General features: G+C 38.7%; 1 protein-coding gene and 1 pseudogene across 3 annotated transcripts in view; both read left to right on the plus strand.

Annotated features, from left to right (window-relative positions):
* The first annotated feature begins 403 nt into the window (after positions 1-403).
* RPS6KA6 (ribosomal protein S6 kinase A6) overlaps positions 404-27628 on the plus strand; it is a 200487-nt gene continuing 173262 nt past the window's right edge. For all 3 annotated transcript variants that reach the window (XM_032387854.1, XM_032387856.1, XM_032387855.1), the window contains exon 1: positions 404-754. In XM_032387854.1, the coding sequence (XP_032243745.1) occupies positions 677-754 (78 nt within the window). In that variant the 5' untranslated portion in view covers positions 404-676. The remainder of the gene's footprint in view (positions 755-27628) is intronic.
* On the plus strand, positions 18091-19406 carry LOC116621834 (annotated as a pseudogene).

Consider the following 27628-nt stretch of genomic DNA (forward strand, 5'->3'; position numbering starts at 1 on the left):
CAAGCCGGCTTCGTAGACTTGGGAGGGCCTGCTGAGCATGTGTGAACAGCGACGCGCATGCTCCATGTAGTGGGTAGGTTTACTGCGGCGCTCCAGTGGCTTTACTACTCTTCTCCCGCCTCCTCGCCCAGCGCGTCCTCCTCCTCTCTTACCCACCCCCAACCACGCGGTCTTCGGTATTCACCCCCGCTCTTTGTTCCCACCCCCTCTTCACCCTAGGCTGGGGAATCTCCACTGACGTTCGGGTGACGCTACTGTGCTGCCGCCCGGGGCGGGGGGCGGGGGGCGGGGGGGGGGGGTTGTTCCCGGCCCTGCACAGGTAACGCCGCCGCTGCCGCCATATTGACGGAGCTGGGTACTGGGAGGGGGCCCTAGGAAACGGGGTGGGGGACAGAGTCAACGCCGAACTACAGTCGCGGTGGCGGCAGTGGTGAGCACAAGCCGAGTAGAGCTCTCCGTGAGGCAGCACAGAGTTTTCCTGTCTATGGGGAGCGGCTGCCCGCGGCGGCGATCCTCCGCTCACAGCCTCTGAGGGCACCCTGCAGCTAGGGCAGCGGTCGCTGAAGGAGGGGCTGGGGGTTCTGGTGGTGGTGGCGGCGGCCGGCAAGCTCAAACGGCGGGATGCGCGGCTGCGCCAGTGGTTGGCAGCTCCTGCTCAAGTGCTCCTGAAGGGGCGATGCTACCGTTTTCTCCTCAGGACGAGCTCTGGAACCAAGAAATGGAGGTTTTCGGAGGCGGCGCGAGCAGCGGCGAGGTTAGTGTGGTGGCCAAGGGCTGGAGCCAACCCCCCCCCCCCCCCAGGACCCTGGCTGGAGGCCCGAGAGAGAAGGTCGTGGGGCTAGGGAGCGGGGTGCCCAGGCAAGCTCCCTTGAGGCTGCGGGACGGCGAAGCACGCAGTACCCCGACTGTGCTTTCGCTCCGGAGACGGCGGGCTAGGGCGTGAGGAGTCCGAGCAGCCGCGGCCCGGGCTCGATCTCAGAAGGAGCTCCTGCCTCCCGGGCCACGCTGGAGTTGTGACTAAGTTTCTTCACTTTGCGACCTGGAGTGGGACTGGGGAACGCGCCAGGTGCCGCGCCTGGCTCAGCACGTTCCTCTTTCTCTGTTGCGCCAGGTTTGCTCTCTGGGACCACTTTCACGGACAGCTGCTGATTCCAGCAGGCTGTTGAACCCGGGTACTTTAGGAACCCAGCGCAAAACAACAACAAAACAAACAAAACACACACACACACACACACACAAACCAAAACAAAACACACACCTAGGTGACAGAATAACTCTGGGGACATTTGCTCATAGGGATGTGTGCTCCTTACTTAGCTTTCTAGTTTCTCCATGGCATGCTGTGGGTTTTGTAACAACCCGAGTGGAGATTAATTTGTGCCCAGGTTTCTTTGTTGACGTTAATGCGATGTTCTGTGGTCCCCTCATTTCTACCACCCTCTTCCTCCTGTCCTTCTTTCCCCAATTGCTGTCCCCGCCCCGTTGGTCAGTAAAAGAAAACACAAAGTAAACCCTAGCTCTTGTAAGATGAATCTTTGGAAGACTTTGAGGTTCAACCAGAATATTTTGGTTCTCCTCTCTTCCCGCTCTTCTGAAACTGTTCTGGTTGGACTTAGGTCAGCTGTGCAGTGAAAACTTAGATGTGCACAGGTATTCTGTTTTTAGTGTTACTGCTATTGTTGTTGTTAGAAGCGGGCAGCATTTAAACTCTAAAAATGAGCCTTTTGGGATAGAAAATCAGATCCTTTTCTAATAACTTAATGGATTAGCAGCTTAATACTCTAGTAGAGGCCACAGTAGACCTCATAAAAAGTCTTGAATGCCAAATTGACTCACAGTAGGATATTTTGAGGTAGGACTGGCAATCACAATCCTCCACATCTCAGGATGCTAAATTGTCTTCCAGTACTTGCTCCATCCTTAAAAATACACTTTGGACTGTTCTCTGTTTAAATCATTCTTTTTTCTTTTTCACATTTCCAACTAAATTGTGGTTAAAATTCCGTGCCAGGATAACATTTAACAAGAAATGTAATAGAAATAAATTCAGAAGGAGTCTAAAGTTGAACCCTCTCCCCTATAGTAAATATTTTACTAGTAAACTAAGGAGTTCCAAAATGCATTTTAATATTCTACATCTCTTAAGAACAGGATAAGTGAAGAAAGGTAAATTTCTTCTTGGAATATAAGGATGTTTCATACTTGCAAGAATTTTCTAGCAAGACCATTCAAAGGGAGAGGAATTTTATTTTATTCACGTATGTAATCAGTTGACTTATAGTCTCAGGTATCTGGTATATAAAAACAATTAAATGTTTGTCTATAAGGATGGGGTGGGAGATGGAGAGCCTTTTGCATGCCTACTATTTTATTATTTTTGTTAAATTAGAATGGAGAAATGTTTTGAATCATAATTACCACATATGGTGTTTTTGTTGTTTGCAGTATGTTTTAGAGATTTAACAATGGGTCTCTCTAAGTCATCAATTTGGAAAAATACTCAAGTGAAAATTGCTAAATCTTGTAAAGTAAAACAAAAGGTGAAGGTAATGTGGCAAAGATAGTATTTCTGCCTCCTTTGTCTAAAACAGTTATGATTGATTAGGTTTAATGCTTCAAGTGACTTAGTTAAAAATATTCTAGGTGAAAACTGCTACATCTGAACAGACCTGTTTAGCATGTAAAATAGGGTTTTGTTGTTGTTGTTTGTTTATAACAGTATTCTTTTGATAAGAAGGAAACAATTTTACCTCACAGACTTTATTTTTTAATTTTTTTTAAAGATTTATTTATTTATTTGAGAGAGAGAGTGAGCTTGAGCACAAGCTAGGATGGGGCAGAGGGAGAGAATCTCAAGTAGATTTCCCGCTGAGTGCAGAGCCCGACATGGAACTCAATCTCATGACCCTGAGATCATGACTTGAGCCAGAACCAAAAGGTGGACACTCAATCGCCTGAGCCACCCAGGCGCCCCCCCCAGAGTTTCTTTTTTTTTTAAATTTTTTATTTCAATTCAACTTAATTAACATACAGTATATATTATTAATTTCAGAGGTAGAATTTAGTGATTCATCAGTTGCATATAACACCCACTGGGCATTACATCAAGTGCGTTCCATTTTAATGCCCATCACCCAGTTACCCTATCCCCCCACCCACCTCCCCTCCAGCAACCCTCAGTTTGTTTCCTATAGTTAAGAGTCTCTTATGGTTTATCTCCCTGTCTGATCTCATCTTATTTTATTTTTCCTTCCCTTCCCCTATATTCATCTGTTTTGTTTCTTAAATTACACATATGAGTGAAATCATATGATATTTGTCTTTCTCCGACTGACTTTTAATTACATGTTTGTTGATGTTGGCTTTAGAAATGTTAACCCTTCAGCATGAGCTTTGCAGCCCCAATCATGATAGTTTTTAGGACCTTAGGCACTTTCATTGTAGAATATATTTTTTGAAAATGTGTTGGAATCCTTAAAGAAAATGTGAGTGAGAATGTGTTAACTTTAATGTCAAAGAAAGTAATTTCTGTCAGTTTTTGTGTGTGTTGAATCCTGGTAAAATTAAAGATTATGTGCTCTATTATATACTGCGGAGTCTTTTTCAGTATCTTTTACTTGTCTTGTTTCATGGGCAGTTGTTAACCTCTGAATTATTCAGAAGTGTGAGGATTGGTTGTTTGAGGTGCTGAACATGCTTTTTCACAGGAAACAGTTATTAACAGTTACATTTTTAGACCAGGGCACGCAATAGGGAGCTATAATGATGAAGAGCCTAACCACTGTTTGTAAAATTGTCCTGTGGGAAAATGTGTTGGAGGTTCGAAATAAGAACTAGCTTTGTCCCAGTGAGAGGTGGAAAATTGGCCTTAAGAGGGGAAATATGGGTTCTTTTGGCTACTGGGAAGAAGGTTCTTGGGAGAAGGGAAATAGGATAAGCAAGAAGCTTTGGTTGTGAGAGCTCTTGCAGGGACTGTCTCAATTAGGTATACTAGGAATAGGGACTTCAAGGAGCATCACCCCACAGGAAGACACAATTTTAGCTCTTGACCAGATTTTGTCAAGATGAGGGAAGAGGTGTTACTTGAGGTGTGATTGGGTAATGGACATTCCTGGGTAAGGGTTATAAAGAACAGCCGGATATAGTAAAGTGAACTTTTCATGAGTTAGTGCTATGTACATTACAGTATGCATTTAGTTGGTTGGTTGGTTGTTTTTTGGTGAGAGAGTGCTTGCTTCCTGAAGGAGGAATTGATTATAGTTTTCAAATTGCATATTATATCATATCATATTACACTGTAATTGGTACTTTTATTTATTAATTTTTCTCCCAAGTTCTTATTTAAATTCCAATTACTTAACATACAGTGTAATATTAGTTTCAGGTTTAGAATTTAGTAGTTCAACATTTACATACAATACCCTGTGCTCATAACAAGTGCCTTCCTTAATACCCATCACCTATTTAACCCATTGCTCCACTCACTCCCCCTTGGGTAACCATCAGTTTGTTCTCTATAGTTAAGATTCTGTTTCTTGGTTTTCCTCTCTTTTTTACCCCCATATTTGTTTGTTTTGTTTCTTAAATTCCACATGAGTGAAATCATATGGTATTTGTCTTTCTCTGACTGACTTATTTCACTTAGCATAATACTCTCTAGCTCCATCCATGTCCTTCCAAATTCTTTTTATAGCTGAGAAATATTTTTTAGCTGAGAAATATTTTTATAATATTTTATATTTTATAATATTTTATAGCTGAGAAATATTCATATATATATATATATATATATATATACACATACACACACACACACACACACACACACGCACCACATCTTTATCCATTCATCATTCGATGGATACTTGGGCTGTTTCCATAACTTGGCTATTGTAGATAATGCTGCTATAAACATTCGGGTTCATGTATCCCTTTGAATTAGTGTTTTTATATGCTTTGGGTAGATACCTAGTAGTGTAATCATAGGGTAGTTCTATTTTTAACTTTTTGAGAAACCTCCATACTGTTTTCCAGAGTGGCTGCACCAGTTTGCATTCCCACCAGCAGTATGAGGGGGTTCCCCTTTCTCTGCATCCTTACCAACATCTCTTGTTTCCTGTGTTGTTAATTTTAGCTATTCTGAATGGTATGAGGTCATATCTCATTGTAGTTTTGATTTGTATTTCCCTGATGATCAGTGATATTGAGCATCTTTTCAGGGTGTCTGTTGGGCATCTGTATGTCTTCTTTGCAAAAATGTCTATTTATAAAAAAAATGTCTATTCATGTCTTCTCATTTTTTAACTGGATTATTTGGTTTTTGGGTATTGAGGTTTATAAGTTATTATATATCTTGGATACTAACCCTTTATCAGATATGCCATTTACAAATATCTTCTCCCATTCGCTAGGTTGCCTTTTAGTTTTGTTGCTTATTTCCTTCACTGTGCAGAAGCTTTTTGTTTTGATGACATCCCAGTAGTTTTTTTTTTTTTTTTCTTTTGTTTCCCTTGCCTCAGGAGACTTATCTAAGAAGAAGTTGCTACAGCTGATGTCAAAGAGGTTACTGCCTGTGTTCTCCTCTAGGATTTTAGTGATTGCCTGTCTCACAATTAGGTCTTTAATCCATTTTGAATTTATTTTTGCGTATGGTGGAAGAAAGTGGTACAGTTTCATCCTTCTGCATGTTGTTGCCCAGTTTTTCAAACCCCATTTGTTGAAGAGACTGTCTTTTTCCCATTGGATATTCTTTCCTGCTTTGTCAAAGATCAGATGACTGTATAGTTGTGGGTTCAATTCTGGGTTTTCTATTCTGTTCCATTGATCTATGTGTCTATCTTTGTGCCAGTACAATACTGTCTTGATCACTACAGCTTTGTAATATGACTTGAAGTCTGGAATTGTGATGCCTCCAGCTTTGCTTTCCTTTTTCAAGATTGCTTTGGCTATTCGGGGTCTTTTGGGGTTCCATAAAAATTTTAGGATTGTTTATTCTAGCTCTGAAAAATGTTGTTGGTATTTTGATAAAGATTGCATTAAATGTGTAAATTGCTTTGCGTAGTATAGACATTTTAACAACGTTTGTTATTCCAGTCCCTGGGCATGGAATGTTTTTCCATTTCTTTGTGTCCTCTTCAGTTTCTTTCACCAGTGTTTCATAGTTTTCAGAGTACAGGTCTTTTACTTCTTTGGTTAGGTTTATTTCTAGCCATCTTATGGTTTTTGGTGCAATTGTGAATGGGATCATTTTCTTGGTTTCTCTTTCTAGTGCTTCATTATTGGTGTATAGAAATGTAACAATTTGCTGTATGTTGATTTTTTATCCTGTGACTTTACTGAAGTCCTGTATCCATTCTAGCAGTTTTTTTTTGTTGGAGTCTTTCAGGTTTTCTGTATAGAGTATCGTGTCATCTGCAAGTAGTGGAAGTTTGAGTTCTTTGCTGATTTGGATGTTTTTTTATTTCTTTTTGTTGCCTGATTGCTATGGATAGGACTTCTGGTAACATGTTAAATAACAGTGGTAAGAGTAGACATCCCTGTCTTGTTCCTGACCATAGAGGAAAAGCTCTCAGTTTTTCATATATGACCTTTATTATGTTGAGGTATGTTCCCTCTAACCCTACTTTTTTGAGGATTTTTATCATGAATGTATGTTGTACTTTGTCAAATGCTTTTTCTGTATCTATTGAAAGGATCATATGGTTCTTATCCTTTCTTTTATTATTGTGGTGTTGTTATTGTTATTGATTATTGATTAATTTCTGATTATTGAATGACCCTTGCAGCCCAGGAATAAACCCCACTTGACTGTGGTGAATGATTCTTTTAATGTACTATTTGATTCAATTTGCTAGTATTTTATTGAGAATTTTTTTACAACCATTTTCATCAAGGATATTGGCCTGGAGTTCTCTTTTTTTAGTTGAGTCTTTGGTTTAGGAATCAGGGTAATGCAAGCCTCATAGAATGAGTTTGGAAGTTTTCCTTCCATTTCTGTTTTTTGGGATAGCTTGAGAAGAATAGGTATTAAGTCTTTAAATGTTTGATAGAATACCCCTGTGAAGCCTTCTGGTCCTGGAATTTTGTTTGTTGGGAGATTTTTGATTACTAATGGAATTTTTTGCTGATTATTGGTCTCCTCAAGTTTTCTATTTCTTCCTGTTTCAGTTTTTGTAGTTTATATGTTTCTAGGAATTTAACCATTTCTTCCAGGTTGTCCAATTTTGGCATATAATTTTTCATAATATTCTCTTATAATTGTTTGTATTTCTGTGGTGTTTCTTCTTATTTCTCTTCTGTCATTTGTGATTTTACTTAGTTGGTTCCTTTCTCTGTTCTTTTTGATAAGTCTGACTAGAAGTTTATAAATTTTATTAATTTTATAAAAGAACCAGCTCCTGATTTCCTTGATCTGTTTTATTGTTTTCTTAGTTTCTATATCATTTATTTCTGCTCTAATCTTTACTTCACTTCTATTGCTGGCTTGGGCTTCATTCATTTTTCTTTTTCTAGCTCCTTTATATGTAAGGTTAGGTTGTCTACTTGAGATTTTTTCTTCCTTTTTGACATAAGCCTCTATTGCTATATATTTCCCTCTTATGACTGTTTTTGCTGCATCCCAAAGGTTTTGGATCATTGTGTTTTCATTTTCATTTGTTTCCATGTATTTTTTTGTTCTTTGGTTTCCTGGTTCACCCATTTATTCTTTAGTAGCATATTTTTTACCTTCATGTATTTGTCGTCTTTCCAGATTTTTTCTTTTGATTGACTTTCAGGATTATAGTGTTGTGGTAAGAAAATATGCATGGTATTAATCTCAGCCATTTTGTATTTTTTGAGGCCTGTTTTGTGACATAATATATGATCTAGTCTGTAGAATGTCCCATGTGCACTTGAAGAGAATGTGTATTCTGCTGTTTAGGGTGGAATGTTCTGTATATATCAGTTAAGTCTATCTGGTCCACTGTGTCTTTCAAAGCCATTGTTTCCCTGTTGATTTTCTGCTTCAATGATCTGTTCATTGATGTACGTGGAATATTAAAGTCTTCTACTATTACATTATTATTATTAATGAGTTCCTTTAAGTTTGCTATTAATTATTTTATATATTTGGGTTACTCCCATGTTGGGGGCATAAATATTTTTAATTGTTAGATCTTCTTATTTGATAGTCCCCTTTATTATGATATAGTGCCTTTCTTCATCTTTGGTTATAGTTTTTGGTTTAAAATCTAGTTTGTCAGATATAAGTATTGTTACTCCAGCTTTCTTTTGACATCCATTTGCATGATAAATTTTTTTCTATCTCCTCACTTTCAGTCTGCACGTATCCTTAGGTCTATAATGAGTCTCTCGTGGGCAGCATATAGATGTGTCTTGTTTTTTTAATCTATTCTGACATCCTATGTCTTTTGATTGGAACATTTAGTTCATTTGCATTCAGAGTAATTACTGATAGTTATGTGTTTAGTGTCCTTTTAGTATTTGTTTTGTCATTGTTTCTGGAGATTTTCTCTCTTCCTTTCTTGTCTTTGTCACTTTTGGTCTTTCTTTTCCACACAAAGAATCCCCTTTAATATTTCTTGCAGGGCTGGTTTAGTGGTTATGAACTCTGATTTAGTGGTACGAACTCCTTTCGTTTTTGTTTGTGTGGGAAACCCTTTATCTCTCATTCTATTGTGAATGATAGCCTTGCTGGATAGAGTATTCTTGGCTGCAGATTTTTCATTCAGCACTTTGAATATATCATGCCACTCCCTTCTGGCTTCCCAACTTTCTTTTGAGAGATCTGTAACTAGACTAATGGGTCTTCCTTTGTGATTTAGACACTGCTTTTGTTTTGCTGCTTTTAGGATTTTGTCTTTATCATTATATTTTGCAAATTTAATTACAATATGTCTTGGTGTTGGCCTGTTTTTGTTGATTTTTTTTTAAAGATTTTATTTATTTGGGAGAGAGAGAATGAGAGAGAGAGAGCACATGAGAGGGGGGAGGGTCAGAGGGCGAAGCAGACTCCCTCCCCGCCAAGCAGGGAGCCTGATGTGGGACTCCATCCAGGGACTCCAGGATCATGACCCGAGCCGAAGGCAGTCGCTCAACCAACTGAGCCACCCGGGCGCCCTGTTTTTGTTGATTTTGATGGGAGTTCTCTGTGCCTCCTGGATCTGGATATCTGTTTCCTTCCCCACATTAGGGAAATTTTCAGCCATTATTTCCTGAAATAAATTTCCTGTCCCTTTTTTTTTCTCTTCTTCTTCCGGGACTCCTATAATATGAATGTAATTATGTTCCATGGAGTCACTGAGTTCCCTATTTTCACATTCCATAATTCTTTCTCTCTTTTGTTCAGCTTCGTTATTTTCTTTTCTATATCACTTATTCTTTCCTTTGCTTCTTCCATCTTTGTGTTCTCTGCATCCAGTCTGTTTCAGATCTCAGTTATTGCATTTTTCATTTCTGACTGTTTTTTGACTCTTTTATCTCTGCAGAAGGACCTCCCTGAAGTCTATCATCCTTTTTTCAAGCCCAGAAAGTATCCTTATGATTGTTGCTTTAAAATCTCCATCAGGCATGTTACTTATATCTGTTTTGCTTAGATCTTTTGCCATGACCTTATCTTGTTCTTTCATTTGGGATACATTTCACCATTTTGTCCTTTTGTCTAAGTCTCTGTCTTCTTCTCTGTGTTAGAAAAGCCTGTTTATGTTTCCTGACCCTGATAGTAATGGCTTTATGCATAAGAGTTCATATAGTGTCCTGGGTCTGGTGCTTCAGGGAGTGTCTCTGGTGTGTGCTATATGTGCTCTGCTGTTGTGTTTTGGCTGCTCTCTTTCAGGCCTGTCTGCAGAGGCTCTCCTTGCCTGCAGTGGGCAGTGTTTGGTCCTTGGGCAGAGTGTGGTGAATTTTAACTAGGTGTGTTCTGGTTGGCTTGATAAATGAGTCCCGATGCTACTTCCTCTAGAACTGAAGACTTGCAGAGCTCTCTGATTGGGAGAGGTGGTGCTGGTCTTCTGGGGAAGAGGCCCACTGCACTGAGACAGAGGCAAACTTGACCTAAAAGGTCCATACCAGCAGAGTACAGGGGTGTGGAGCCTGGTGTAAACAAATTAGGCTGCCAGTATTGGCTCTGTGGTGCGGAAGGTGGTCCTATTTCTATGCTGAGGAGTGGGGGTGGTAAATGGTGTCAGCCAGCTCCTTTGTCCCTGGAGTGGGGTCTCTGTGCTTGCTGCTTTCAGGGAATCACCCCAGGAGAAGCAAATAGTCTCCCTGCTGTGTGTCCCATGTACCCTTCCACATCGCTATCTGCATGCTGTCTGTTTTGGGGCTGTTTTACTGCCTTCTCTCCAGGAACAGTGCAGCACCCTCCAGGTTCTATCCCAGCCAACCATGGGGACTTTCAGAACTCTAGGCTCTAGGTGGGGAGATGTTGTCAGTGGCCTGTGTCAGTCCTCTGGGAGAGTGTTTCAGTGTGCTGGGATTGAGGGAGGCTTGACCTGGAAGGTCATTTGTGCCAGAGCGCAGGGGTGTGGGATCCAGAGTAAGCATGCTAGGTGGCTAGTGTGGGGGCCGAGCTGCCCTTGGCAGGTGGCTCTGTGTTTATGCTGAGGGTTGGGGGAGGAAAATGGAGAGGCACGTCTGTGAATGCTGTCTCTCATGGAGGAGCTCCTAGAAGAGCCAGTAATCTCCCCGATGTGTTACGCAAGCAGTTCCTCAGATCACTCTTTCTACTCTGTCTGCCGCTGGAGTTGTTTGCCTGCCTCTCTCCAGGAGGAGCACAGCATCCTCAGGGCTTTATCCCAGACTAGCCTGCTGACCTTTAAAACTCCAGTCTTCAGGCCCTGCTGGTGGCAAAAACTCATGAAAATCAGCTCGTCTCATTTTTCCAGCCAGTGGCTTCGGGGAAGTGTTATCCTTATGAGTTCCCCTGTATGCTCCTCTCTCTCTCTCTCACCTTTCTCTGGTACCATGGTCCCCTCCCCTCCTCAGCACCAGCAATCCATTTCTCTCACAAACCATGTCTTCTCACTTCCTATCTTCTTCTTTGATGTGGCTTCTTCTCTCCCTTTACTTGTAGAGTTCTGTCAGTCTTCAGGTTGTTTTTCTTGGGTATTTGGAATGACTTGATAGTCATCTAGTTGTGTTCTAGGGAGGAGACAAACCAAGGGTCCTCCTACTATGCCGCCATCTTCATTTCTGTAATTGGTACTTTTATATTACTTCTTTAGCTTAAACACTGCCTTTGTTTAAATAAGTTAATTTTGAAAGTAATAAAGTTCACTGATAAAAAACAGTTTGGGATTAAAGGCACAGACTTGAAATATTTAACCAGAATGGCAAATATATGGCAGATTGGGAAAAAGTGCTAGTTTTAATTTAATGAGACCCTGTAATAATAGAGGAAAGAACATGGGATTTGGAGGTTTATTAATCTGGATTCCAAACTCACCTCCAAGTCATACTAGATATGTGACCCAATGCAAGTTACCTAACTTCTCTGAGACTTAGTTTCTTCATCTGTAAATGGGGAAAAAAAATCCTCAAGCATTGTTATGTAAACAAATTCATTCATTACTGGGCTTAATACAGTTATCAAGGTGCTTTGAAAACAAAACAAAATGAAACTGTATCTATCGGTACAAAAATAAGGGCATATATCTTTCACAATGAAATTGTTTTATGGAAGGGGAAAATAAATTCAATATTATTTCAGCTCTACAAGCAAATTTTGTTTTTAGTTTTTGTAGCAGTATTATGCATAAATAATTAGCCTTTTTTTTAAGATTTTATTTATTTATCTGACAGAGACACAGCGAGAGAGGGAACACAAGCAGGGGGAGTGGGAGAGGGAGAAGCAGGCTTCCCACGGAGCAGGAAGCCCGATGCGGGGCTCGATCCTGGGACCCTGGGATCATGACCTGAGCCGAAGGCAGACACTTAATAACTGAGCCACCCAGGTGCCCCAATAATTAGCCTTTTGATGCTTTGGGTTTATTGTTCAGAAGAGGGTGTGTAGGATAGCAACAGGAATGTGTCTAGCTTAATTTCTTGGACAAAATAGTCTGTTTCATTACAAAATGCTGGGAGATGTTTTATAGATAGTGAATACAATTTAACTGAAAAGGGTGTAACCTCATCAAATTTAACCATGACTGTTTTTGTTAAAAAAATCCTAAAGATAACAGAATAAATAAGAGGTGCTTTGCATATAGTAGATCTCTAATACACAGTAGTTCCTTCTCTTTTCCCATAGTCATCATTATTCCCCTTTCCCTGCCCTTAAACTCTGAATTATTGTCACCTATATTAAAATCTTGGGATTTAGATAGCTGTGGTCATAGCCCCCAGCTTTCCCTATTATGCGCAGTTTTTCTTAAGACTTCCTTCCTATATCTGAGCATTTCATTGAAGTATAGTAATCATATTTGCAATCACAGATAGGATGATTCAGGGATAAAATATGAAGTTAGGAGCACTATGGGGAATAAGAGACAATTCCATTTGCTGTAACTGGCTATTGAGGTGTGTCATTGATATTTACTTTTTACTTTTTTTTTTTTCCCTTTCTGAACTTTTGCCATGGTAGGAATTTGTTCAGTTCATCAAGTGTTTATAGGGTACAAGGCAGTGCAGTACATAGTACTGTAATGTGAAATGTCTAAAGATATACCACCCTGAGTCTCAGCCCACTCCCATGGGTTTACATTTAGGTAGGCAAGATAGACATGTGTGGAAACTGATTATATGAATCAAAAGACCATCAACAATGAGGTGGTTGTGGTAGTGGTTTAGGGGTAGATCTGGTAATGCCTTGTTAAAGATGTGGAATTTGCACAGGGCAATAGAGATTGGATAATATTTTCACAGACAGAGATGAAGGGAACATATTTCTGGTGGATGGGGACAATATAAGCAAACACATGGAGGCAGTCTTAGAGGAAGGGAGAATCTAATATTGCTAGGATATAAGTCTGTGATGTGAGAGTGAAGACATAGTGTGAGGTGAGGTAGGGGATGTACTAAAGGTAGGCTAGGCCCCGATTGTATGGGACTTTTAAAGCCAGTTTAAGGGTTCAATGTTAATTTGTAAAGGGGAGCTACTAAAGGTTGTCAAGGCCATGATTAATATGACCAGATCTATGCTTTGAAAAATAACTGATGACCGTGTGTAAGAGGGGTTAGAGTGGGGGAGAGACTGAAGGTGGGGAATACCAGCTAAGAGGCTATTGTATTAGTGGAAGTAGTAGTGAGATTTTTGAACTAGGGCAAAACGGGAAGAAAAGAGGGGACTGATGGGATAGAACTTGCAGAGATAAACTAATTAGAATTTGGCAACTGATAGAAGAGGGAAGAAGTAAGAGGGAAAAACAGATACGAGGAGTGTTTTGATAGGACTTAATTTAACAGATATTTAATGCATGCCAGCCCATATAAGTATTTGTGTTAGCCACTGAACTAATACCAAGCTAAGTAGATCTTTGCAGCATAGGGAGATAGAAAGCTAAATGAACTTTCTCCTCTCTCACATTGTCTTGAACAAGAGAAAACCACTCTGATGATTTCTTAGTGTGCTTAAAATTTTTACTACTACAGGCAAATGTATTACTTAGCTAAAGAAAAAAAAAACAAACATTTCATGCTTTTTTTTTTTTTTTTTTTTTTTTTACTTTTCATGCTTTTAAAATGATCCTTGGACCTGTAATTCTTGCTTCATCAATATTCGTCTTAAATAGTCAGCAGCCCCTGGGTGCAGAGGGCCGTTCTGAAAATAGTGGTCAGTGCTACTTTCTGGAATGTAGAAAAGAGAATAGGGACATCTGTATTTCTTATGGGCTTTCACCAGGTTTATTTGGAATAGGAAGAGGGAGGGGCCAATAGGGTCCTGCTCTCTCTACCACAGGTGCCTTCCCAGTTTCCTCCAAAGTTATTTTCTTTTAAACTAGTCTGGTCTGGAAATATTCCAGTTAGTTCCTTCAGGAAAGGATCTTTGTATTTCCCTACCTTGATTATTTCATCAAGAGAGGTAATCATTATCTTACCATTCCATAATAAGGCCTGACTTGCTGCTGTTGCTATTGTGGCCCATATTGTTGTTTCGGTACCACCCCTCTTTATAGTGTCCTTGATCTCTAATGTTGAGAAACAAATACAAGATTTTTTCCCTTCTTGAAAATTTCTTTATTGGTAGATGCTGTCATTGTCTTTAGCAGCAGTTCTGAAGATCTGGTAAGCACTTGGAATATTGAGGTAAGCCTTTTAGTACTTTGTCAGAATTTGTTATATAATGTTTACATGTATATGTTATTTTCAAAGATTATTTACTATTCTTGCTGGTAGTTTTCTTTTTTTGTGTACTTTGTTTTCTTCTGGTTTGTTTTTAGGTGAGAAGTAAGAAAGGAGTTGGAAGGTGGAGAGACTTAGAGCTAAGCTTAATTGGGTTTTTGTAGATAATAGAAATGTTTTCTGAATTGTCCTGGAGGCATTCTATGTAACTGATTTTGCTGCTAGATTTTAACCTGTATCTATACGTTTGAAGTAGGTCCTGCTGTGTGTGTGTGTGTGTGTGTGTGTGTGTACATGAGTGAGAGAGAGAGAATTTTACTTATACCTTGCTTCATTTCACAAAATCTTTGAGATGGTTTATAGGAAATACAATCCAATAACAAAACTATTTTGATATTCAGGATAAGGAAAAACAAAGTAGGAGATGTATGGAAAGGATGGAGAAAGGTTGGAGAGTGAAATAGAACACAGGTAAGCAGGCTCTAAGGGTCTACTATACATTTAAAATATAGTTGAATTGCAAATTTGTCCTTGAAGTTCCTTGGGGTTCTCAACTCTGACTGTCATATATACCAGGGAGGTTTTTTTTTTTTTTCTTAAACAACAGAAATTTTTCTTTTCTTTTCTTTTTTTTTAAAGATTTTATTTATTTGACAGAGAGAGACACAGTGAGAAAGGGAATACAGGTGAGGGAGAGGGAGAAGCAGGCTTCCTGCTGAGCAGGGAGCCCGATGTGGGGCTCGATCCCAGGACCCTGAGATCATGACCTGAGCCAAAGGCAGACGCTTAATGACTGAGCCACCCAGGCGCCCCTTTTCTTTTCTTTTTTTGATGTAGCGTTCAATGATTCATTATTTGCAGATAATACCCAGTGCTCTTACAACATGTGCCCTCCTTAATACCCATCACCAGGCTTTCCCCCTCACCAAAACCCTCGGATTGTTTCCCGGAGTCCGTAGTCTCTCATGGTTCATCTCCCCCTCTGATTTCCACCTCCTTCAGTTTTCCCTTCCTTCCCCTAATGTCCTCCATGCTATTGCTTATTTTCCACATATGAGTGAAACCATATGATAATTGTCTTTCTCTGCTTGACTTATTTCACTTAGCATAATCCCCTCTAGTTCCATCCATGTCCATGCAGATGGTGCGTATTCATCCTTCCTGATGGCTGAGTAATATTCCATTGTATATATGAACCACATCTTCTTTATCCATTCATCTGTTAAAGGGCATCTCGTCTCCTTCCACAGTTTGGCTACCGTGGACATCACTGCTAGGAACATTGGGGTGCATGTGCCCCTTCTTTTCACTACATCTGTGTCTTTGGGGTAAATACCCAGTAGTGCAATTGCTAGGTCATAGGGTAGCTCTATTTTTAACTTTTTGAGGAACCTCCATACTGTTTTCCAGAGTGGCTGCACCAGCATGCATTTCCACCAGCAGTGTAAGAGGGTTCCCCTTTCTCTACATCCTCTCCAACATTTGTTGTTTCCTGTCTTGTTAATTGTTGCCATTCTAACTGGTCTAAAGTGGTATCTCAATGTGGTTTTGATTTGTATTTCCCTAATGGCTAATGATGTTGAACATTTTTTCATGTGTCTGGTAGCCATTTGTATGTCTTCTTTGGAGAAATGTCTGTTCATGTCTCCTGCCCATTTTTTCACTTGATTCTTTGTTTTTTGGGTGTTGAGTTTGAGAAGTGCTTTATAGATCTTGGATACCAGCCCTTTATCTGAAATGTCATTTGCAAAAATCTCCCATTCCGTAGGGTTGCCTCTTTGTTTTGTTTACTGTTTCCTCTGCTGTGCAAAAGCTTTTTATCTTGATGAAGTCCCAAAAGTTCATTTTTTTCTTTTGTTTCTCTTGCCTTTGGAGATGTATCATGAAAGAAGTTGCTGTGGCCGATGTCGAAGAGGTTCTCCTCTAGGATTTTGAGTTTTATTTATTTTTTTATTTTTATATTTTTATTTTTTTATTTATTTTTTATTTTTTAATGGCCAAACAGTAGTGCTTTATTGATAAAGGTTAGTTTCAACGGATACAAAATTGCTGTGTAAAATAAGTTTTCAAAATACATTTCTATAGGTAAAGATCATCTCTTAGTAAAAGCAGTTATCTCTAAGTGAAAGTATTTATTTAGATTTGGGCAGCAAAACAGAGGGGGATGTAGAAGTGAGACAGTGTAGGTCCACCCACCCTGCATAACCCTTTCCAGGTGGCGGCTGGCCCTCGTAGTTCTACCCAAACATACGGGGGGCCTGCAGCCACCACGTGTACATGTGCCCCCAGCTCCACCTTTTAAACAGCTTTTGCTAGTGTACTTAATGCCAAAATAACCCAGATAGCTGGCCTTACACGGAGGTGCTAAAGTCACTTAACACTTTCTCTTGGTAAGAACTCTGTACAACTGTGCCTGAAACTAAGGCTTGTGACTAGTCACCATTATGCAACAGTGGGAAGACAAAGTTCTCGAGAACACCTGATTACTGTCTGTAGCCCGCCTCTGTGACTAATGTGTTTTGACCACGTCACTTTATTTTGTCTGGCCCAAGCAAAAACTCTTCCCATCCTCAGGGGAAGTGTTTTCTGCATCTCTGCTCCTCTTGTTAGAGCAAAATGAAAACATGGAGCCAACACCTGCTCCCTCCAGGTGTCCTTTCACCCATCACTCTCTGGGGACCACTTTCCCAATGTCAGTAGAAATGTTGAAAAAAGCAAGCCCCGGGGCCTCTCAGCACCCCTTGGAAGGAAGGAAAGGGCCAAGGCCACAGAGCACAGAAGACTGATCTGACTGGTGGTCTACCAGTCAGACCACGGTGCAGATTTGAAATGTCTTTCAGTCTCACCCGACATACAGGGAGGTTTGTAGTACACATAACGAAGGACGTGATGGTGGCTGAAAATGGGTAACAATCTGCACATAAAAAAATGACTGCTGCTATTTGTCTCCTTTCAGAAAACTATTAAAAATTTTAGAGAACCAGTTAAAGGAAAGCCAAATCAGAAAAACCTGGTCGGCATTCAGGCATTATGGGGCCATTAGCCTCAGGGCCCAGGACAGGTCTGGGTTCAGAGGGCTACCCCCCAAAGGACCCTGATTCTCACTGCTCAGGCAGGTCTTATAAACCTGTAGTTACAGAAAGCACATTAGAGTGCCATATAAAAATGTAAAAAGACTGGTTTCTAAATATATCATTTATTAATTTTCCTTAAAAAAGTAACTTTTCACGTTAGTTGAGTAAAAATCGTTTACTGGCTCTCTCTGCATGGGTAAGAATCACCGCTGTAATATGAAAACTGGAGCTCATGAACGCTCGCTGTCCATAGCAGAGGGTAACTAGTATCAGTGGGGAACACTACAAAACGTGGCTTGTGGCAGGTTCTCAGCAGAGCAGCTTAAAAAATGACCTAGCATCAGAATCCAAAGACTTCTTAGAATTTGCTCCTAATTGCCTGTTTTTTAAAAAGAGCTATTTTAGTATACACATATCATATTAGATAATAATTCTATTGTTTTACTTGGTAAAAAAAGTAAATGTGCAGATGAATTAACAGTATTGAATTATAGAAGCAAAACTGGTTTTAAGTGTTGTGCTCAAAACAAAGCGAAGCAAGGGAGGATCTCCATCTTGGTGACCTGGTAGGTAAATGCCCTGCAGACGCCAGCTCATCTTTCCGTATCACTGGGTCCACATCACTAGCACCCAGGCACATGCTGGCTACATCCGAATGTTCTAGAAATGAAATCAAGAGTGCTCAACAATTAGGCCAGCCAAATCAAAGAAATTCAATGTTAATTATACATACTGACTGATCCTGGATGAAACTGAAGAACATAGCATCAAAATCTATCACTTACCTGATGCAGAATCAGATGAAGATGAGGACTTTAAAGAGCAGACTAGACTTCTCAAGGCCAGTATCCTGTTCTCTGTGGTTGGATCCAATCAGTTGATTGAAGCCAAGGGCAAGAAGGTCAGAGGCCGCCTCTACCCATGGGGCATTGTGGAGGTGGAGATCCCGTAGCACAACGACTTTCTGAAGCTGGAGACGATGCTCCTCACCCACATGCAGGATCTCCAGGAGGTGACCCAGGACCTTCACTATGAAAACTTCCATTCCGAGAGGCTCAAAAGAGGCGGCAGAAAAGTGGAAAACGAGGACATGAATAAAGACCAGATCCTGTTGGAGAAGGAAGCAGATCTTCGCCGCATGCAGGAGATGATCGTGAGGATGCAGGCACAGATGCAGCTGCAGATGCAGGGTGGGGATGGCGATGGTGGGGTCCACGGGCACCACGTGTAAGAAAATAGTTTTGCAAGATACAGAAAACATTCCGCATGAGTACTACAGCTGTGTGTTTCAGAGAGATCATTGGAGGGGTGCCCATCCACATTTTACAGTACCTGTGCCTGAGAATTTAATTTTTTTTTTAAACTTTTGATGTGTTTTGTATGAAGTACTTTTAACATTTGTATTTCGTTGCTATGTTATACTTTATATTTTGTGAGGTGAACCTTCCATTTTCATTTTTCTTCCACCTTAACTAACCACTAATGTTGGAATGGATTTTGAGTTTTAAAACCATTGTCCATGCTAGTGCCTCAGAGAGATTGATATTTTACTGATCTGGTGGGGGCCTAAGTATCATTCCTCAGATGATTATGGTATACAGCCAAGGATAAAGAACCACAGCTCTAGGCCAAAGTGAAAAGAGAAATAGTCATATAGTTCTCATTATCTAACAACAACAACAGTAAGCATATCAGTTAAAAGCTAGCAGTTAGCTCTAAAATTAATTTTCTGTGAATTGTAAGGTTTTTCTGCATGTTTCATTTTGTTGTTGTTTTAAGATATGGCGGGGGTATTGGGAGTATTTGAGCTGTCTTGTAGGCTCCTGCTGTGTAGTTTTGAGGAACATGCTTTCCCATAGAGTAAAAACAAAATATAAGTGTCCTAGCTGATTTTGATATTGCTTAGCCTTGACATGGCGGTTAAATGATCTGTGTCCCTTATTATCAGCTAAATAAGGAGATATTGACTCTATTTTCAATAAAATACCCTAGCAAATATTCTAACAAAAATTTCAAAGTCCTTGGATAATTATTCTTACTATAGGATTTATCTGCCTCTCCTATATAGTGGTTGGAGACAGACTTTTAAGAGGGAATATAGTAATTCTAACACCTAATGCGATTTTTTTTTTTTTTTTTTTTACCTGAGAAGACATTAGAATCCATTGCATCTTAAATGTTTCTAAACTTAAGGGAGAAAAATATGACATTTATTGAGCATGTATTATCTCTTCAGTTTTATTCACTCTTCAACATAACTTGGTAAGAAAAAGGTGTGTCTTTTTATGAGAAAAAGACATACAGATTAGTGGGAGGCATATTTGGAATTTGAATCTAGATCATTTTAATAATTTCATGCTCTTTCCTCTATACATTGTTGTCTTTCCCTACCATAAGGACAATATTAAAGATAAGGAGAGGATATAGACAAATTGTTGATAACCATATCAGATCAGTAAATCAGATTTGATTTAATAGCCATATCTACTCAAAATTATACAGGACCTAGAATATCTAAAACAATTTTTAAAATGAAGACTTAAATGCAAGGAATCCCTCTATATGGGATTTTAAGGTTTACTTTATTACTGCAAGTAATTAAGACAGTGTGATATTGATGGAAGTATAGATGCATAGATCAATGGAACAAAAGAGGGAACCCAGAAATAGATCCACACAAATATGCTTAACTGATATCTGAGAAAAGTATAGAAACAAATAAAGGTCTTCAGTTTCCTCATATATAAGATGGAAAGTAATGTATTTCTGATTATTTTGAGAAGCTAAACAGTTGTGCTTTGTACACAATGTTTGAGAAGAATAATAAAGTTTTGTTGTTTTAACAAAATGACTCTAAAATTTAGGTGTCCTAAACAAAGTACTTTTTTGTCCTGATAAATAAATCAACGGACATTTTAAACTTATTTCACATTGACCAAGGTAGTATTTTAATGAAATTACATGGACCTCATATCTCTAAGAGGTTACTACAATAAGAAGAATTACTACCAAAGAATACCATGTTATGTACATGTCATGTATATGCATGCATTCATCTGTACATATATATGTACGTGTCCTTTGAAAGTAGACTTTCCAAAGCTTGTGGTGTAGCTCATATGTGATTGGCCAGATGGCCAGTGTCTTGGCATTGGGAATCCTTTGGAGCTATTAAAAACTATTAATGTCATTTAGCTCTGATTTCAACCAATCAGGGTAAACAAATTCCTGCCTGTATAGTAACCAGGGAAGCTGTTTCTCTGTCACTGAACCAAAGTTTTAAAAACTCAAATGTTCCACAAATACTTTCTAATGTGTATATAATATTGATATGCTTAGTTCAACTCATAATAATTTATCATTTGCAGAACTTAAAACATGATGATAATGAGATTGGCTTTAATTGGTTCTAAATATTTTGCATGCATTTATTTAGCAGATTATTTTAAATGCCTTTTTAAGTGTAAGGTATTATGTTAGTTATTAGATATGGATCATTTGGTTAATGCTCTAGGCTTCTGCCTTGATAAGTGAAAACCAATTAACTGTGCATCCATTCTTGCATAGTCAGAAGGAAATATCTGAAAGGACAGTATATTATGTCAAAAAGACCAATAAATTTAGGCTTATTAGAAGCTTTTCTTAAATTTCATCTTTCTGGACATTAATGTTTTAATTCTATACTCCTGTGGTATTATTACTTGCAGATTAACTGATAGTTCCTTTCCACTCTTTGCTTCTTAAAAAAATATTGATAGTTTAAAAAATATTAATAGATTTCCTTCTATTTAAATCAGCTGTCAAGAATGGAGTCACAGTATGTATGGCAGTTTAGTTCGTGTTTTATTCTTGTTTTAAGTACCTCCTCTTACTCCTGGCATTTGACTGTGACAGTTGGAGAGGATGATTATGTTTGGGCGTATGTCCCTCTTACTTTAATTTAGTGTTCTTCTACAATCATTTTCGCTATATGGGAAAGGAAACTTACTTTTACTAATGGATTGTCTTTGAATTTGGGTTTCTTAGTTCTTTGAACTTGCTGCATTGGTGTTGAAATGATGTTTCTAGAGGTTGGTTTTCTCGGTTAGCAAGTCACCCTTCAAGTTGCTAGTAATAGGTCTCAGTTCAGTGATACTTGATTTTGTGTATATTCCACCTCCAACTTGCTGATGTGTGTGCTCAAATATGGCAGAATACATAAATTGCTATTGTAGTGATGATAGTAAAATTTTAAAATTAGGCCTTTTCTCACTATTTACATTGAGATTGTTCAGAATAGCAGGATAAATAATAGCATATGTGACAGTTTTAACAGATACATATTAGTAGTCCCTGTGAAACATAGGTTTGGCTAGATAATGTGAGGCTAACTTCAGCATTTTTATTTAAACTACCAGGTTCTGTGTTACAGAAAGATTATTAAGAGGACCATGGCATGGCTATTTTTCTAGAAATAACAGCATCTCTGAAGAGAGTGATCTTGAATTAGGCTATTGTTTTGGGGACTCATCCCAATTGAGTAAATTTTATAACTTTAGGGTCATTATCTCTTTTTAATTTGGGAGAAACAAAGTATCATTTCAGTTTTTACATTCTTAGATTCTACATTTTTTAAGGAGCAGTGTGTTTGACTTTCTTTGTTTTGAAACCTTGTAGCCCTTAGTATGGCAAAAGTAAAATATTGAAAGGTTTTGGCTGAATTATGCAGGTTCCAAAAAGTGAGCTAAATATTCTTATGTATTAGGTTCTTTTTAAGATTAACAGCATCTAAAAAATAATTCTTCCTGCCTTCAGGGACGTGTTTTTCATGTTTCAGCCAATAAAATTCTAGATTTCAAAACAGCATAAAAAATAATCCATTTTGTTGGCCTTTTTTCAAATTAAAAAGAGTACAAGGGACATTGGAGTAAAAGTATGTTGAATATACAGGTTGAAAAAAAATACAGTGTGACAAGAGGTCCACACCAAGACACATAGGACCTAAAATGGTAAAAATAGAGATAATTAAAGAATTTTAAAGGTTGAAAGAGAAAAAAGACAGTTACATACAAAAGAAACACCATAGGGCTATTAGCAAATTTTTCAGAAGCAACTTTGCAGGCTAGAAGGGAGTGGCATGATATATTCAAAGTGATGAAAAGTAAGAATCTGTAGCCAAGAATACTAGTCTTATCTAGCAAGGGTATCATTCAGAACACAAGGAGAGATAAAGAGATTCTCAGACAAACAAAAAGTAAAGGAATTTATGACCACTAAGCCAGCCCTACAAGAAATATTAAAGGGGACTCTTTGAGTGGAAAGGAAATACCATCAGTAAGAGTATAGAAAATAAAAAACACAAAAACAGTTAAAACAAGTATTTCTGTAAAAATCAAGACATTCATAAAAGGATGTAAAATATGATAGCAAATATCTGAAATGAGGGGGGGAGAGGAGTAAAGAATGACTTCAACATTAATTGACCATCAGCTTAATATAGACTGCTATATGTAGAAGATGTTATATATAAACTGAATGGTAACCACAAACCAAAAAAACAGTAACAGATATGCAAAAATAAAGAGGAAGGACCCACATATATCACTAAAGAAAACCAACGAACCATGAAAGAAGAAAGGATCAGAAAAAAGGCTACAAAACAACCACACAACAAGTAACAAAATGGCAATAAATACATATGTATCAATAATTAGTTTGAGTATAGATCCTTTATCTCTTTGGTTAGGTTTATTCCTAGGTATCTTATGGTTTTTGGAGCTATTGTAAATGGAATTGATTCCTTAATTTCTCTTTCTTCGGTTACATTGTTAGTGTGTAGATATGCAACTGATTTCTCTGCATTGGTTTTGTATCCTGCCATGTTGCTGAATTGCTGTATGAGTTCTAATAACTACTGGGTAGAGCCTTTTGGGTTTTCCACATAAAGTATAATGTCACCTGCAAAGAGAGAGTGTTTGACTTCTTCTTTGCCAATTTGAAAGACCCCGAATCGCCAGGGGAATGTTGAAAAAGAAAACCAAAGCTGGGGGTATCACAATGCCTGACTTCAAGCTCTATTACAAAGCTGTAGTCAAGGCAGTATGGTATTGGCACAAAAACAGACACATAGATCAATGGAACAGAATAGAGACCGAGAAATGGACCCTTAACTCTATGGTCAACTAATCTTTAACAAAGCAGGAAAGAACACCCAATGGAAAAAAGACAGTCTCTTCAATAAATTGGTGCTGGGAAAACTGGACAACCACATGCAGAAGAATGAAACTGGACCATTCTCTTACACCATACACAAAGATAAACTCAAAATGGATGAAAGACCTCAATGTGGGACAGGAATCCATCAAAATCCTAGAGGAGAACATAGATAGTAACCTCTTTGACATTGGCCACAGTGGCTTCTTTCAAGACATGTCTCTAAATGCAAGGGAAACAAAAGAAAAAATGAACTTTTGGGACTTCATCAAGATAAAAAGCTTTTGCACAGCAAAGGAAACAGTAAACAAAACAGAGGCAACCCATGTAATGGGAGAATATTTTTGCAAATGACATTTCAGATAAAGGGCTGGTATCCAAGATCTATAAAGCACTTCTCAAACTCAACACCCAAAAAACAAAGAATCTAATCAAGAAATGGGCAGAAGACATGAACAGACACTTCTCCAAATAGACCTACAAGTGGCTACCAGACACATGAAAAAATGTTCAACATCATTAGCCATTAGGGAATTACAAATCAAAACCACATTGAGATACCACTTTAGACCAGTTAGAATGGCAACAATTAACAAGACAGGAAACAACAAATGTTGGAGAGGATGTAGAGAAAGGGGGACCCTCTTACACTGCTGGTGGGAATGCATGCTGGTGCAGCCACTCTGGAAAACAGTATGGAGGTTCCTCAAAAAGTTGAAAATAGAGCTACCCTATGACCCAGCAATTGCACTACTGGGTATTTACCCCAAAGACACAGATGTAGTGAAAAGAAGGGGCACATGCACCCCAGTGTTCCTAGCAGTGATGTCCACGGTAGCCAAACTGTGGAATGAGCCGCGATGCCCTTTAACAGATGAATGGATAAAGAAGATGTGGTTCATATATATAATGGAATATTACTCAGGAATCAGGAAGGATGAATACCCACCATCTGCATGTACATGGATGGAACTGGAGAGGATTATGCTAAGTGAAATAAGTCAAGCAGAGAAAAACAATTGGTTTCACTTATATGTGGAACTAAGGAATAGCATGGAGGACTACAGGAGAAGGGAGGGAAAAGTGAATGGGATGAAATCAGAGAGGGAGACATAAACCATGAGAGACTCTGGACTCCAGGAAACAAACTGATGGTTACAGAAGGGAGGGGGTGGGGGGGTGGGGTAACAGGTGATGGGTATTAAGGAGGGCACATGTTGTGATGAGTACTGAGTGTTAAATGCAACTAATGAATCGTTGAACATCAACGTCATCAAAAACTAATAATGTACTATATGCTGGCTAACAACATAAAAAAAAAGAACTCTCTAAAATTGACAGTAAAGAAAAAAAAATAATTAGTTTGAATGTAAGTGTACCAAATGTCCCAATCAAAAGACATAATGTGTCAAAGTGAATAAAAAAAAAAAAAACAAGACCCATCCATATGCTGCCTATGAGACACTCATTTCAGACCTAAGCACACCTGCAGATTGAAATTGAGGGGATGGGGAAACATCTACCATGCAATGGATGTTAAATGAAAACTGGAGTACCAATATATAGATCAGACATGATAGACTTTAAAACAAAGTCTGTAAAAAGAGTCAAAGAGTTTATAATAATAAAGGGGACAATCCCAAAAGAAGATAAAACAATTTAAATATCTATGCACCTGAAATAGCACCCAAATGCATAAAACAGTTAATAACAAAATAAAGGAACAATTAACAGTAATACAATAATAGTAGGGGATGTAACAACCCACTTACGTTGATGGACAGATCATCCAAACAAAATCAACAAGGAAACAGCAGCTTTGAATGATACACGGGGTGAGATGGATTTAAGAGATATATACAGAGCATTCCAAACTAAAACAGAAAACACATTCATTTCAAGTACACATAGGACATTCTCCAAAATAGACCGCATATTAGGCCACAGAAGAGCCTCAATAAATTCTAAAAGATTAAAGACATACCATACTTCTTTTCTTCTTTTTTTAAATTTTATTATGTTATGTTAGTCACCATACAATGCATCATTAGTTTTTGATGTGGTGATCCATGATCCATTGTTTTTGCATAACACCAAGTGTTCCATGAAGTACGTGCCTTCCTTAATAGCTATCACCGGGCTAAGCAATCCCCCCTCCCCCCCTCCCCTCCAAAACCCTGTTTGTTTCTGAGAGTCCATTCTCATGGTTCATCTCTCCCTCCGATTTCCGCCCCCCTTCATTTTTCCCTTCCTTCTCCTAATGTCCTCCATGCTATTCCTTATGTTCCACAAATAAGGGAAACCATATGATAATTGACATTCTCTGCTTGACTTATTTCACTTAGCATAATATCCTCCAGTCGCATCCATGTTGATGTAAAAGTTGAGTATTCATCCTTTCTGATGGCTGAGTCATATTCCATTGTATATATGGACCACATCTTCTTTATCCATTCATCTGTTGAAGGGCATCTTGGCTCTTTCCACAGTTTGGCTATTGCAGACATTGCTGCTAGGAACATTGGGGTGCACATGGCCCATCTTTCACTACATCTGTGACTTTGGGGTAAATACCCAGGAGTGCAATTGCTGGGTCATAGGGTAGCTCTATTTTTAATTTTTTGAGGAACCTCCACACTGTTTTCCAAAGTGGTTGTACCAACTTGCATTCCAGCCAACAGTGTAAGAGGGTTCCCCTTCCTCCACACCCTCTCCATCATTTGTTGTTTCTTGGCTTGTCAATTTTTGCCATTCTAACTGGTGTAAGGTGGTATCTCAATGTGGTTTTAATTTGAATGTCCCTGATGGCTAATGATGATGAACATTTTTTCATGTGTCTGTTAGCCATTTGTATGTCTTCTTCAGAGAAGTGTCTTTTCATATCTTCTGCCCATTTTTTGACTTGATTATTTGTTTTTTGGGTGTTGAGTTTGAGAAGTTCTTTATAGATCTTGGATACCAGCCCTTTATCTGTAGGGTCATTTGCAAATATCTTTTCCCATTCTGTGGGTTGCCTCTTTGATTTGTTGACTGTTTCCCTTGCTGTGCAGAAGCTTTTTATCTTGATGGAAGTCCCAAAAGTTCATTTTTGCTTTTGTTTCACTAGCTTTTGGAGATGTATCTTGAAAGAAGTTGCTGTGGGTGATGTCAAAGAGGTTACTGCCTATGTTCTCCTCTAGGATTTTGATGGATTCCTGTCTCACATTGAGCTCTTTCATCCATTTTGAGGTTATCTTTGTGTATGGTGTTAGAGAATGGTTGAGTTTCATTCTTCTGCATGTGGCTGTCCAATTTTCCCAGCACCATTTATTGAAGAGACTGTCTTTTTTCCATTGCATATTTTTTCCTGCTTTGTCGAAGATTATTTGACCATAGAGTTGAGGGTCCATATCTGGGTTCTCTATTCTTTTCCTTTGGTTTATATGTCTGTTTTTGTGCCAGTATCATGCTGTCTTGGTGATCACAGCTTTGTAATATAGCTTGAAATTGGGCAACGTGATGCCCCCAGCTTTTTTTCTTTTTCAACATTTCCTTGGTGGTTTGGGGTCTTTTCTGATTCCATACAAATTTTAGGATTGTTTGGTCCAGCACTTTGAAAAATGTCATTGGAATTTTGATCGGGATGGCATTGAAGGTATAGATTGCTCTGGGTAGCATAGACATTTTAACAATGTTTATTCTTCTGATCCATGAGCATGGAATATTTTTCCATCTTTTTGTGTCTTCTTCAATTTCTTTCATGAGTGTTCTGTAGTTCCTAGAGTATACATCCTTTACATCTTTGGTTAGATTTATTCTGAGGTATCTTACGGTTTTTGGTGCTATTGTAAATGGAGTCGTTTCTTTAATTTCTCTTTCTACAGTTGCGTTGTTAGTGTATAAGAAAGCAGCTGATTTCTGTGCATTGATTTTGTATCCTGCCACATTCCTGAATTGCTGTATGAGTTCTAGTAATTTGGGGGTGGAGTCTTTTGAGTTTTCCACATAAAGTATCATGTCATCTGCGAAAAGAGAGAGTTTGACTTCTTCTTTGCCAATTTGAATACGTTTTATTTCTTTTTGCTGTCTGATTGCTGTTGCTA

The sequence above is a fragment of the Phoca vitulina genome, unplaced genomic scaffold, assembly GCF_004348235.1.
Source record: "Phoca vitulina isolate PV1807 unplaced genomic scaffold, GSC_HSeal_1.0 scaffold51, whole genome shotgun sequence".
In the NCBI taxonomy this organism is placed as follows: domain Eukaryota; kingdom Metazoa; phylum Chordata; class Mammalia; order Carnivora; family Phocidae; genus Phoca; species Phoca vitulina.